Source organism: Takifugu flavidus, unplaced genomic scaffold (assembly GCF_003711565.1).
Source record: "Takifugu flavidus isolate HTHZ2018 unplaced genomic scaffold, ASM371156v2 ctg704, whole genome shotgun sequence".
Classification (NCBI taxonomy): Eukaryota; Metazoa; Chordata; class Actinopteri; order Tetraodontiformes; family Tetraodontidae; genus Takifugu; species Takifugu flavidus.
This window is the reverse complement of record NW_026622314.1, coordinates 1-13,683: the sequence shown is the minus strand read 5'-3', so window position 1 is coordinate 13,683 and position 13,683 is coordinate 1. Positions and strand designations below refer to the sequence as shown.

General features: G+C 44.8%; 1 protein-coding gene and 1 long non-coding RNA gene across 6 annotated transcripts; both read left to right on the top strand.

Annotated features, from left to right (window-relative positions):
- The first annotated feature begins 607 nt into the window (after positions 1–607).
- On the top strand, positions 608–2,183 carry LOC130521112 (uncharacterized). 2 transcript variants are annotated; one of them, XR_008949189.1, is made up of 3 exons: positions 608–1,273; positions 1,510–1,683; positions 1,935–2,183. It is a non-coding gene; the product is annotated as an uncharacterized LOC130521112 (long non-coding RNA). The 2 variants fall into 2 exon arrangements; XR_008949188.1 differs by having other exon boundaries at positions 611–952.
- A 1,246-nt stretch (positions 2,184–3,429) lies between these two features.
- On the top strand, positions 3,430–13,683 carry LOC130521113 (uncharacterized). Of its 4 annotated transcripts, XM_057024756.1 has the most exons (24): positions 3,430–3,702; positions 3,887–4,016; positions 4,094–4,235; positions 6,644–6,731; positions 7,211–7,310; positions 7,391–7,496; positions 7,578–7,671; positions 7,894–7,981; positions 8,054–8,186; positions 8,333–8,540; positions 9,143–9,328; positions 9,529–9,634; positions 9,716–9,809; positions 10,025–10,112; positions 10,185–10,318; positions 10,459–10,664; positions 11,654–11,759; positions 11,841–11,934; positions 12,146–12,233; positions 12,306–12,439; positions 12,566–12,770; positions 13,309–13,390; positions 13,481–13,559; positions 13,660–13,683. In XM_057024756.1, exons 9-16 carry the CDS (start codon positions 8,160–8,162, stop codon positions 10,519–10,521), a joined length of 906 nt encoding a protein of 301 aa, XP_056880736.1. In that variant the 5' UTR covers positions 3,430–3,702; positions 3,887–4,016; positions 4,094–4,235; positions 6,644–6,731; positions 7,211–7,310; positions 7,391–7,496; positions 7,578–7,671; positions 7,894–7,981; positions 8,054–8,159; the 3' UTR covers positions 10,522–10,664; positions 11,654–11,759; positions 11,841–11,934; positions 12,146–12,233; positions 12,306–12,439; positions 12,566–12,770; positions 13,309–13,390; positions 13,481–13,559; positions 13,660–13,683. The 4 variants fall into 4 exon arrangements, with proteins under 4 accessions (XP_056880736.1, XP_056880735.1, XP_056880737.1 ...); XM_057024755.1 differs by lacking the exons at positions 13,309–13,390; positions 13,481–13,559; positions 13,660–13,683 and having other exon boundaries at positions 12,566–12,946; XM_057024757.1 differs by lacking the exons at positions 11,654–11,759; positions 11,841–11,934; positions 12,146–12,233; positions 12,306–12,439; positions 12,566–12,770 and adding an exon at positions 11,268–11,362 and having other exon boundaries at positions 13,050–13,390.

Genomic DNA, 13,683 nt, shown 5'->3' with positions numbered 1-13,683 from the left:
AGGGCGGCGCCAAAGAGCCGCATGCGGCTCCAGAGCCGCGGGTTGCCGACCCCTGAACTAGAGCAATGTCGACTAGATCTGTTAAAGGAAGGAAAGCTGGTAAATACTGGTTCTGTTCCAGAGAAGGGTGCTTTTGATGTACTAACTAATTTGCGTTTGGTTCCAAGCTTCAGAGAGGGATCCAGATCTTTTCTTCCCCTTATTTGTAAGTGGGAGAGACCAGGGGTTGGTCTCTGCTTCCTCCCGCCATCCTTCCGCCTAGAGCGCTTTGCCGTAAGGGCACGCGCGCTAGTTTGCACTGGGCAGGTAAGGCGCAGCAATGCGCGTCACTGACTTCCCCCACTCAGTTGATAAATGTTAATGGGGCTGTTCTTGCTGCAGTTGGCTGCCGGCTGGCGTCAGTGGGTCGCGTTGCCCCAGCGGGAACCCCTCACGGAGTGGTGGCGCCACCAAACACAGTCGGCACGGACTACCTCGCTTACTGGACCCACTGCTGCTTTGGCTCGGTCCTTTGGTTCGGGATTCTCTCTCGCTCTCTCCCTCTCCCCTCGCTCCCCTTTGCTCGGAGAAACGGCGCTACCCCGCGAGCGAAAAGCTGTATAAGCCCAGCCAGTCATATGCGCCATTCAATCTTTCGACAGCCAGTCGCGTCGCCGATCCAATCTTTCGACAGCCAGTCGCGTCGCCGATCCAATCTTTCAACAGCCAGTCATATGCGCCATTCAATCTTTCAACAGCCAATCATATGCGCTTTTCAATCTTTCAACAGCCAATCATCTGCGCGATTCAATCTTTCAACAGCCAATCATATACGCGATTCAATCTTTCGACGTCCCGCCTTAAATTAAACTGCGGTCTCAAACTTTGGAAAAGTCAATCGATCCTAGAGTTGATTTATTATTTAAAAGTCTGCCCGCTGTTTATTCCGGACATCTCCGTGGATTTTGACAAGGTACGTGCGCAAATTGCGGTCTGTTATTCGTTACGTTTTTTTTTTCATTTCACATAAAATATCACCGTAAATGCTTAATGCAATATGTCCAAGTCATGTCAGGCATTTGTAACGCTAATGTAACTTGATCATCGGGAGTTTTGCAATAAAGTTTGTGCAGTTGCTGCCATAGCTTTAGCTGGCTGTATTTTTTTTTTCTGCCGATGAAATTGCTTGTTTTCTTTGGCAGTTGTGCGCTGGACTGCGTCGTTTCTGATTACTTGTTATAACATTATGTTATGTTATGACAGACCAAAGAAATGGCATGACCTTTACACTCAGGTGAAACGACCAACCTAAAACGACTTACATTAATCATTTCAGATAGCAGACTACATTTTTCCCTCAGGTATAGACAGAAAGGATATAATCTATCTAGATTTATAACTATTAGCAGGATGAAAATACCTCTGAAGAACTTAACACGGTTAACTGTTACATTCAGCAGGGTGTTTACACATTTATTAGTCAGCTATTATGTTATGTGAAACAAGAGTAAGTTTTTTTTTTTGTTACAGATAGAAAAGTGCCCTCTGCAGCTGAGTTATGTTATGTTATAACATGACAGAAAATGTCTACCAAAAAAACCTCCAGCCGTGCCTCCTCCACCTCCAGCTGGGCCTCCTCTTCAGTCATCTACAGTTTTGCTTCAGCCCCAGCTTCCTTCTTCCATGTCCTCTTCACAACAGGATGTAAGTGATAAATAAATAAATTCTCAGTCGATCTATAGATCACCTTCCACCTTCCCCAACTATTCTATCCTGCCGGCTCCCCGGTGAATCCTGTCTGCTGTCTATTCCTGATAATAAAGCTGTGTTCCGTCGAACTCCGGTGTTGCATTTGGGTTCTCGTCGGGTCCCTGACATCTGTCTGTCTGCAAGAATTTAAGTAGTGACAAGGAAATTGTGATGCCACAGAAGCTAAATATAGTTTTTTATTCCAGGCTGGAGACAACCGCAGCATTCCTGGAACGGACCGTGTAGATGAACTGGCTGGCTGAATACTTGGTGGAGCTACGAGAGCAGACGGGATTGACCCTGAACAATCAACAAGTTAGCACCATTCTGGGTTTGTGGCAGAGTCTTGACAAATTTGACAAAGACAGGATTGTATATGCTGCAAGACATCAGGACCGGTTGCTAACTGGGCGGTTCAGGTCTCCTAAAAAGAAGGCTGTGTTCACTCCTGGGGTGGAAAGTACAAAACGGTGTGTTCTTGGCTCAAGTGGTTCACCAGCTCAGTGGCCAAACTGCTGTCGCCTGATAGAGACCATCTTCGCGAGGCTGTGCAACATTCATACGAGCCCCAAAAAAGAGGACAACACAGCGTATCTCGATGGTCTCTAATTTTACAGGATTACAAAAAGATCCGGCAGCTGGTTCTGTGCAATGCGACGCTAATGCAGCAGACAACCCTCCAACGTGTTGGAGTGAACCAGACCACCCTCATGCAGTGGTATAACCAACGGCTGAAGGGTCAGGAGGCGTCTGTTCTTTTGCAAGGTGTGCAACGGCCAGCTGACCCATTGCCCTGTGCAAAAACAAAACCCATCTCTCTGCCACAGTACCAACGCCAGCCCCCAGTTTACCAGCTGCACACCTACAACATGCCAGCAAATACAGCTGGACAGGCAAAACCTAGGTTATGGCAAATTGATCCTGCAGTTGCCTCCAGTGGACCATCAGCCACCCTCTTCAGTACAAAGGAAAAATATACTGTCCAAACACTGAGGCTCTCACCAAGGAACAGTGTCTGAAGCAGATGAGACAGTAATGCAATATTGTTACTTTTAATATGCTTATCCCTGTGGGCTGTTCTGCCCTTGAGTTCCACTGCAAGTTTTACATCTTATTTCATAGTTGTATCAAGGTTTCATTGGGGTTTGATTTGTTTTCTTTGACAATTTCAGCTTTATAAATGCTTAAATGTGAATGTCATTTTGTTCACAATTGTACATACATATTCTCTTTGTTATAAATTAAAAGTTTTACAAAAATAATTCTATCATTTTTGGGTCCGGGTGGGATTCGAACTTCTGTCTTTCCTTCTCTTCTTCCCCCTTTTTTCCCTTTTTTCCCCTTCTTCCCCATCTTATACAGACTACTGTTCCCCAGCTTTGGCGCTGAGACGTGGTTGTGCCGCCGAGGCGACCACGGAGCTTTTGCCTAAATTTTAGACTCTTAACAGTGTGTAAATTGTATCAATTTATATTTACTTTTTTAGGTTTTGTTGCTTTTCGTTTCTTGGTTGACGTTGTGTTCTTTTAGACGATCTGGTCACCATTTATTTGCCTGTGTGTGAGGTGTGTGTGCTCGTCGCGTCTGATTGTTATCATTGTAAATTTAATTGTTCGTTCTTTGTGGACAGGTGCTGCGGGCCACGGCGGGGACCCAACCCCTGGTGGAGGGCGTTTCATCGCCCCCCCCCCTCGTGTGTGGTTTGCTTGCAGTAGCACGGGTGTTTTTAGTTTATCTCCCCTAATTGAGTTTTACCTGCCGGTGGGGCCCCAGCCCTGTCCACCCCTTTTGTTAATTTAACTTTTGTACAGCTGAGTTACTTTTTGTTGCGTATCCTGTCTCTGCCTCTGAAATAGAACCTTATCTGCGTGTGCCTGTTCTCCGGTTAATTCCTGGGGTGAAATTCCCCAGGTGGCGTTGTCGTCAACCGATACACCTCCCACCCCGCCACACATAGAAATGATGAAATGGATGGTTTGTTCCTTGGCTATCTTGTTTCTGGGCATAGATTTCATCCGGGAGAGAAACAGAAAAACTAAACAGCCCCTGAGCAAAACAGAATCCTGTGGGAAATATTGTTGGCTGCGTGGAAATTCCTCATGAACTCTGTCCTAATAAAAGAACTAAGCTGCAGGCTGGACATGTCTTCTGTTAACAGGTAGGAGCGTCTCTCCAGGCACTGGCTCCTCCTGCCAGGAAGACTCGGTCTTGCAAGTGTCTCTTGGTCCTCTTGCTCATTGTGCTCATCATCCTCATCACAGGGGCAGCACTGGCCTGGTACTTCCTGGGTAAGTTCTGGTCTCTTAATTCTTTAGTTCATCAAGCACTTCAACATTATTCTCAGTTTTATATTCTTCTTTGACAGACTACAGGGTTTGGGTGTTGGAGTCTCGGGTCCAGCAGCAGTACATCATCTGCCTGTCAATTCTCAACCGGAACTTCTCTGCTGATCTGTCCTCTCATACCAGCCCTGCATTCAAGAGGGAGGCCAAGGGGGTGCAGAACATGTACGTGTGTGTGTCCTGGACTTGAAACCTGTCCATCCTTGTCCATCCCTAAATAATCACGTTATACCAACTTTAAAGAAGCAAATATGTTTTATACTTGAATGTGTACAAGAAGCCATCTGCTCTGGTCGGTCAGGTCAGTGAATACAGAACTACATATTTTATTCTGACCTGTTGAGGGAGGAGTCTTTTCAAACAGAAATGTTTAGTAATACTATATATAAAAGTCTATAATTGTAGTCAAATAATGCACACTGGGCTGTTGTCTTGGTGAGACAGACAGACAGTAAGTTGCAGATAAAAACTGGTGGAATAAAGATGGGAAAAAAATAGACGTGATTCAGTATAGATCTGCATCACTAACTGGGATGAAATCCATGTAAATCTTTTCAATAGTTCCACTTATGGCAGAATAAAAACAGCTACTGGGACCTGTCTATCCCAGTAGACTGTTCACTCCGACATGCCCGACTTTGTAAAAGCACGTCCATTCAATGCCTCGACCATATATGGCTTTATTGGTTATCAGGTTTAATATCGGCACAACTGCAGTCATGTTATCTGCTCTACTTAGTACTGGGTTGCCAGTTATTCCGGGCTCAGTCCTCATCTGAACAAAAATCTTATCTGAACAAAACATTCTTATCTGCACCACAACATCACTCATGACATTTATGACAAAATTACTAGAACCCTGTTGGGAAAAATGCTGGGTTGAAATGTGCAAAATGACCTCTGAGGCTGTTCCATATAAACAGGAAGAAGAAAGCAGCAGCTGACAGTGGATTTAGGTGCCATTTCTGTCGTGTTTTTCCATTTTACTTCTGTTTTCTCCGACTCCTTTGTCAGGTTCCTTGTGTTAAAATAAAGCTGGTATTCATCAAAGCTTTCTGTAAATGAGACAAATGAGAAAGAGCTCCCTTGTTTCGTCATGCAAACCACTTCCTCTGCTGATACTAGAACACTATTTTACCACCACATTGGGTCTTAATATAAAGTTTTGCCAGAAAATATCATTTTAATCTGATGACCTCCATGTGTTGGATCAGAGAATACTTTCTTGATTGTGAATGAGATCATCTTTTGTGGAAAAGAAGTAAGGTTTTACTGTGAAGAAATGGTTTGGTGGAAGTGGTTTCAGGGTGCGTCGTCTGCTGCTGGGATGACAGCGGTTGCCTCTGTGCACATCTACATGAAATAGTTTGTGAAGAAGAAAGAAGAAAAAAGAAAGAGTCCTTCAGTTAAAAATGTGTTGGGAAGTCCAAAGATCAGAAAGTGCAGACCTTTCTTTAGTTGACAACAGCTGGGACGTGAACAAAAACTTGATTTGAATGACTGAAAGAGGTTCCTCAGTTCTCTGGTGTTCATTTCTGCTTCAGTGGTCAGACTTACTGGTAATATTTGCAGAGATTACAGCAGTAAATCATGTTTTTGACCTCATGACAAGTTATTGCGATACACACCTGGGACGTAGTGAATATTCCCAACTTTGGCCTTCTGCGCGTTTGGAGGTTAATATCTTAATCAAAAACCAGTCACACCTTTAATTGGGTTTCACTTGTGGGCTGCCAGCGAACATGCCATAGAGTAAGGTTTGATAATTAGTAACAAGCAAATTTAAGTTCTCATCATTTCTGGCTGGTTTGGTGCACAATGATTTATGCCATGACGGCATTTGTGGTGGACAGGAGGGTTCCATTCTAATCCTGGATATAGTTACAGTTCAATGCAGAACAGTGTGGAAACTTCCTGATTACTGACAGGGTTCAGTCCAACAATTAAAACAAACTTCGCCTTTTGATGCCAAGCAGCTGTGAGGATTGATCCTATGTACCGGACCGACAGACTTCACAAAGACACTGTCCCATTTGGACATGGGGAGATCACTGGTTAGACCAAGGCTGTGAAGAAGTGTGATTCTACTTGTTATAAGAGCAGGATGTGTTAACAGGAAGTGGACCTGTCACACTTTTCTCTGAAAAGAAAAACACTGACCTTTAATAAACCACACAAACTGGTGTCAACCCGTCTCTGCTGTGTGGACAGAAAGAGATGAAGGTGCGATATAAAAGGACAAATGTGGATTTTTCTAAAGATTCTCAAGGCAGACGTGCAGAGTTTAGAGGAGTTTGTAAGGCTGGTTTGCACACACAAATTTATTTTTCAGCCAAACCTTAAAGTGACATCAAACATAGGTCATACGATGTGCAATCCAAACATATAGAGGGGAAATGATGAGGTGCAAGGAAGTAAATTGAGCAAGTTAAATAGTGAACCACAGAAAACTGAAGTGTAATAACACCACCAAAATCTGACGGTGGCCTTTTCCCGCTCTTCACGCTTATCTGTGAAACAGTCCTGTTGAGACTAATCTTGATTTATGCTTGCACATCTTCTGTTTGATGCAGTTTTCAAGGAAACCCTTTATCTGATGTGTTGGGTCGGACTGAATAAAAACAGCACTTGCAAACATATCCTGAAGAGCATCGGCAGCAGGTATGACAGCTTCAGTTATTCTGATCATTGCTTTTTAAAAATGTAAATATGGAGAAAATGTCATTTTAGCTGTGGTTGAGGGATACATGGACATTAAGAATACATTGAACTATTTTACTGTTTATCTGTAAAATACTGTAATGACTTAATTTATAATTCATTATTTGTAGAGGAATTTACTCAGTTTCCGCCTTCATGAATACAAAATTAGCCACTTTCCAAATTCTTTTTTCCTCTCTTACAATTAAGACAAATGACAGACTGGAGATATTTATCAGATCACCCACTCCTGCATAATTTTCGAGTGGAGAGTAAGTCTTAACTTGGATGTAAATTGTTTTGTTATGTCAACACATCAGAACTGCACTGACGTCCGTGACAGAATTTCAGAGGAAGACTTGTGTTTTTCAGTGTGGCAATGTGGCAAAACCCAACCAAACCTGGCAGAACAAAACACCAAAGCGGTGTTTGTTTTGTAGAGATCAATGGAGAAAACCATAAAAAGCCATCTGGGGTACCTACTTCTTCTGCCTTTTGGGTTCATCTTAGCGCAGAGGGAGTGCTCGATCCTGCCAGAAAGTTAGAAACTTTCATTTTTTAACAATGTCATTGTTTTACTGGTTGCTTTTCACTTAATAAAACCAATAAAATTCCTGCAGACCTGTCCTGCTACAATGATTTCAACAACACCATCAACTGCGTGTGGAACAGTACGCACGAACACCAGGACGATGTGTGCACAATAGAAGCGGTGCGGCCACACGAGTATGATAAGCTACAGAAATCTTCCATTTTGAATGAATGTTTGCTGCACGTTACGCTGATCATCATGATGTGGTTTTACAGGAACAATTATTACAACAGTTCCTGTCAAACACATCCTGTGGATCTCTCCAGACCGAAGCAGAAGAACTGCACCATGTTCTTCAAGAAGTACCAAGTAAGCATCCTATAATCACCTCGTCGACAGTTTTAACCAAGTTTACCCTCTTCTTTAGGGTAAAGTTTGCTGCTTTAAGGAGCATTGAGGTACCATTGTGTACCCATGGTACCCGGAGCTCCCCCCGCTTGTTTTAGGATGTTGACTGTCGCATCTTTGCAGTTGTCATTTGCATCTTGCGAAAATCTTCCAAGTCATTTTCTCTTCTTAAACTTTTCTCAGTTTGTTGAAACCCAGACGTGGTTCATTAACATCAGCTGTAGCACCAAGGGGCAAGTTCTGAGCGTCACCTACATACCATCCTGCCACAGTCAGTATGACTAACGCAATATAACATTCCCTGCCAGCCCCACAGGGTCTGAAATATGCTGTGTTTCTTTAGTAAAGCTGAACCCCCCGCCAAAACCAGAGGTCAACCTTACCACCGTTGTCTGGTTCCCTCAATACCCCCACAACCGGAGACTCAAAGAGTACTGCGGCCAGCTTCAATGAGGCAACAGGATCAACCATGGAGGGTATGTCTTTATGAAGTCTGACTTAGTTTCTAATATTCACTGTTTACTTTACAGTGTTATATCCACACATGCACACACACACACACACACAAACACACACGTGTGGAAGGAAGTCATAAGACTTTATTTCCTGGTTTCATTGTCAGGACCCCCCGCTTTCGAAAGAGTGCAAGTCGAAAGAAGGTGTCAGTTGCCAAATGCGGCTGCCTGATGACCTGATTAAAGGCGATAAGTATGAGGCGCGCATTCGAGTGCAAGCCACAAGACACAAATCTACCTGGAGTGATTGGAGCCCCTCTGAGTCGTGGGTGGCAACGGTGGGAAGAGAGAAGCCGACAGTTGCACAGCCTTCAGGTTCCACTTCCATTTATTGATTACAGTCATCCTATTGACCTATTTGTAACCCATTTGAAAGGTCTCTGTCCTGTAGGTTGTCCTGGATTTATTTAAAAGCCAATGTGTTAGGTTTTGGGGTTTTCCAGGACCCAAAAGCAGGCAAAACACAATGGTAAAAGTTCAACCACCAAATCTTTATTCAAAAGATCAAATTGGCAGTCCTGGACCGCAGGGAAGCACTCATCCAGTCTTCGGGGTGCACAGAGAGCCCCCGTGGGGAGCCAATACAATGGTCAGGTCCTGCGCGTTCTTCAATCCAGCAGGGCGATGCTTATCAACGAGTTGTACAACACCAATGATGAGGAAACGCCCAAACTCTCCGACGCTGGTAGACAGGCGCTCAGTCCATAAATAGGTGGCCTGATGAAGATTGCCGATAGGTGCGCCTGCCTGCAGTGCCAGCTGTTGCAAATATCGGCTCCTCCACACCCCCTGCAGGAAGAAACACATTGGACCGCAACACACAACCTGGAACCCTGGACCCCAACACCAATGTATGATAATTTAAAACACAAAAAACACAATGGTAAAAGTTCAACCACCAAATCTTTATTCAAAAGCTCAAATTGGCAGTCCTCCTGGACCGCAGGGAAGCACTCATCCAGTCTTCCGGGGTGCACATAGAGCTCCAGCGGGGAGCCAACACAAGAGTCAGGTCCTGCACGTTCTCCAGTCCAGCAGGGCGATGCTTATCAACGAGTTTTACAACACCAATGATGAGGAAACAAAAGTCAGCTCTACCATGGGTAAACACCAAAACTCTCCGGTGCTGGTATACAGGTGCTCCGTCCATAAATAGGTGGCCTGATGAAGATTGGTGCCGACTGGTGCGCCTGCAGTGCCAGCTGTAGCAACTATCAGCTCCTCCACACCCACTGCATTTTTTAACAATGTCATTCTTTTACTGGTTGCTTTTCACTTAATAAAACCAATAAAATTCCTGCAGACCTGTCCTGCTACAATGATTTCAACAACACCATCAACTGCGTGTGGAACAGTACGCACGAACACCAGGACGATGTGTGCACAATAGAAGCGGTGCGGCCACACGAGTATGATAAGCTACAGAAATCTTCCATTTTGAATGAATGTTTGCTACACGTTAAGCTGATCATCGTGATGTGGTTTTACAGGAACAATTATTACAACAGTTCCTGCCAACTACATCCTGTGGATCTCTCCAGACCGAAGCAGAAGAACTGCACCATGTTCTTCAGGAAGTACCAAGTAAGCATCCTATAATCACCTCGTTGACAGTTTTAACCAAGTTTACCCTCTTCTTTAGGGTAAAGTTTGCTTGCTGCTTTAAGGAAGTCATTGTTGGTACCCATTGGTACCCTGGAGCGGAGCTCCCCGCTTGTTTTAGGATGTTGACTGTCACATCTTTGCAGTTGTCATTTGCATCTTGCGAAAGTCATTTTCTCTTCTTAAACTTTTCTCAGTTTGCTGAAACCCAGACGTGGTTCATTAACATCAGCTGTAGCACCAAGGGGCAAGTTCTGAGCGTCACCTACATACCATCCTGCCACAGTCAGTATGACTAACGCAATATAACATTCCCTGCCAGCCCCACAGGGTCTGAAATATGCTGTGTTTCTTTAGTAAAGCTGAACCCCCCGCCAAAACCAGAGGTCAACCTTACCACCGTTGTCTGGTTCCCTCAATACCCCCGCCACTTGAGATTCAAAGAGTACTGCGGCCAGCTTCAACTGAGGCAACAGGATCAACCATGGAGGGTATGTCTTTATGAAGTCTGACTTAGTTTCTAATATTCACTGTTTACTTTACAGTGTTATATACACACACACACACACACACACACACACACACGTGTGGAAGGAAGTCATAAGACTTTATTTCCTGGTTTCATTGTCAGGACCCCCCGCTTTCGAAAGAGTGCAAGTCGGAAGGTCTCAGTTGCCAAAATACGGCTGCCTGATGACCTGATTAAAGGCGATAAGTATGAGGCGCGCATTCGAGTGCAAGCCACAAGACACAAATCTACCTGGAGTGATTGGAGCCCCTCTGTGTCGTGGGTGGCAACGGTGGAAAGAGAGAAGCCGACAGTTGCACAGCCTTCAGGTTCCACTTCCATTTATTGATTACAGTCATCCTATTGACCTATTTGTAATCCATTTGAAAGGTCTCTGTCCTGTAGGTTGTCCTGGATTTATTTAAAAGCCAATGTGTTAGGTTTTGGGGTTTTCCAGGACCCAAAAGCAGGCAAAACACAATGGTAAAAGTTCAACCACCAAATCTTTATTCAAAAGATCAAATTGGCAGTCCTGGACCGCAGGGAAGCACTCATCCAGTCTTCCGGGGTGCACAGAGAGCCCCCGTGGGGAGCCAATACAATGGTCAGGTCCTGCGCGTTCTTCAATCCAGCAGGGCGATGCTTATCAACGAGTTGTACAACACCAATGATGAGGAAACGCCCAAACTCTCCGACGCTGGTAGACAGGCGCTCAGTCCATAAATAGGTGGCCTGATGAAGATTGCCGATAGGTGCGCCTGCTTGCAGTGCCAGCTGTTGCAAATATCGGCTCCTCCACGCCCCCTGCAGGAAGAAACACATTGGACCGCAACACACAACCTGGAACCCTGGACCCCAACACCAATGTATGATAATTTAAAACACAAAAAACACAATGGTAAAAGTTCAACCACCAAATCTTTATTCAAAAGCTCAAATTGGCAGTCCTCCTGGACCGCAGGGAAGCACTCATCCAGTCTTCCGGGGTGCACATAGAGCTCCAGCGGGGAGCCAACACAAGAGTCAGGTCCTGCACGTTCTCCAGTCCAGCAGGGCGATGCTTATCAACGAGTTTTACAACACCAATGATGAGGAAACAAAAGTCAGCTCTACCATGGGTAAACACCAAAACTCTCCGGTGCTGGTAGACAGGCGCTCCGTCCATAAATAGGTGGCCTGATGAAGATTGGTGCCGACTGGTGCGCCTGCAGTGCCAGCTGTAGCAACTATCAGCTCCTCCACACCCACTGCATTTTTTAACAATGTCATTCTTTTACTGGTTGCTTTTCACGTAATAAAACCAATAAAATTCCTGCAGACCTGTCCTGCTACAATGATTTCAACAACACCATCAACTGCGTGTGGAACAGTACGCACGAACACCAGGACGATGTGTGCACAATAGAAGCGGTGCGGCCACACGAGTATGATAAGCTACAGAAATCTTCCATTTTGAATGAATGTTTGCTGCACGTTACGCTGATCATCGTGATGTGGTTTTACAGGGACAATTATTACAACAGTTCCTGCCAACTACATCCTGTGGATCTCTCCAGACCGAAGCAGAAGAACTGCACCATGTTCTTCAGGAAGTACCAAGTAAGCATCCTATAATCACCTCGTCGACAGTTTTAACCAAGTTTACCCTCTTCTTTAGGGTAAAGTTTGCTGCTTTAAGGAAGTCATTGTTGGTACCCATTGGTACCCTGGAGCGGAGCTCCCCGCTTGTTTTAGGATGTTGACTGTCGCATCTTTGCAGTTGTCATTTGCATCTTGCGAAAGTCATTTTCTCTTCTTAAACTTTTCTCAGTTTGCTGAAACCCAGACGTGGTTCATTAACATCATCTGTAGCACCAAGGGGCAAGTTCTGAGCGTCACCTACATACCATCCTGCCACAGTCAGTATGACTAACGCAATATAACATTCCCTGCCAGCCCCACAGGGTCTGAAATATGCTGTGTTTCTTTAGTAAAGCTGAACCCCCCGCCAAAACCAGAGGTCAACCTTACCACCGTTGTCTGGTTCCCTCAATACCCCCGCCACTTGAGATTCAAAGAGTACTGCGGCCAGCTTCAACTGAGGCAACAGGATCAACCATGGAGGGTATGTCTTTATGAAGTCTGACTTAGTTTCTAATATTCACTGTTTACTTTACAGTGTTATATACACACACACACACACACGTGTGGAAGGAAGTCATAAGACTTTATTTCCTGGTTTCATTGTCAGGACCCCCCGCTTTCGAAAGAGTGCAAGTCGAAAGGTCTCAGTTGCAAAATACGGCTGCCTGATGACCTGATTAAAGGCGATAAGTATGAGGCGCGCATTCGAGTGCAAGCCACAAGACACAAATCTACCTGGAGTGATTGGAGCCCCTCTGAGTCGTGGGTGGCAACGGTGGGAAGAGAGAAGCCGACAGTTGCACAGCCTTCAGGTTCCACTTCCATTTATTGATTACAGTCATCCTATTGACCTATTTGTAACCCATTTGAAAGGTCTCTGTCCTGTAGGTTGTCCTGGATTTATTTAAAAGCCAATGTGTTAGGTTTTGGGGTTTTCCAGGACCCAAAAGCAGGCAAAACACAATGGTAAAAGTTCAACCACCAAATCTTTATTCAAAAGATCAAATTGGCAGTCCTGGACTGCAGGGACGCACTCATCCAGTCTTCTGGGGTGCACAGAGAGCCCCCGTGGGGAGCCAATCAATGGTCAGGTCCTGCGCGTTCTTCAATCCAGCAGGGCGATGCTTATCAACGAGTTGTACAACACCAATGATGAGGAAACGCCCAAACTCTCAGACGCTGGTAGACAGGCGCTCCGTCCATAAATAGGTGGCCTGATGAAGATTGCCGACAGTCGGCAATACACGACCTGGAACCCTGGAACCCAACACCAATGTATAATAATTTTAATCGGCAGAGGTGCATTTTATAACCTGGTCCACTGTTCTTACATCACATTTTCCCTTTCAGTGGGTGCCACTTTGAGAACAGTTCTCTCCTTGTTAGTGTTTTTTTTGATAATCATTCTTATAAAGATGGACAGAACCACCTGGTAAGCCAAAACAAAGCTTTCCCAAGAAAATGGTGTCTCTGACTTGTCTTTATGAAATGTTTAATATTGCATTTGCATCCTCCCCCTCAGGATTTATTTAGTAAAGTGACTCAGAGGTCCACCTCTACCACACCCAGGGAAGTCCTTCCTGCAGGATGTGGATTTTAAAGTGAGCTAATCACCTCATTAGCTGACGAATACTAAATGCAAACACACCCATGATGAAGAGACAGAGTTTTTCTAACCTGTTCCATCTGCTCTTCCACCAGAATCCAAAGAATCATCCCTTCCTC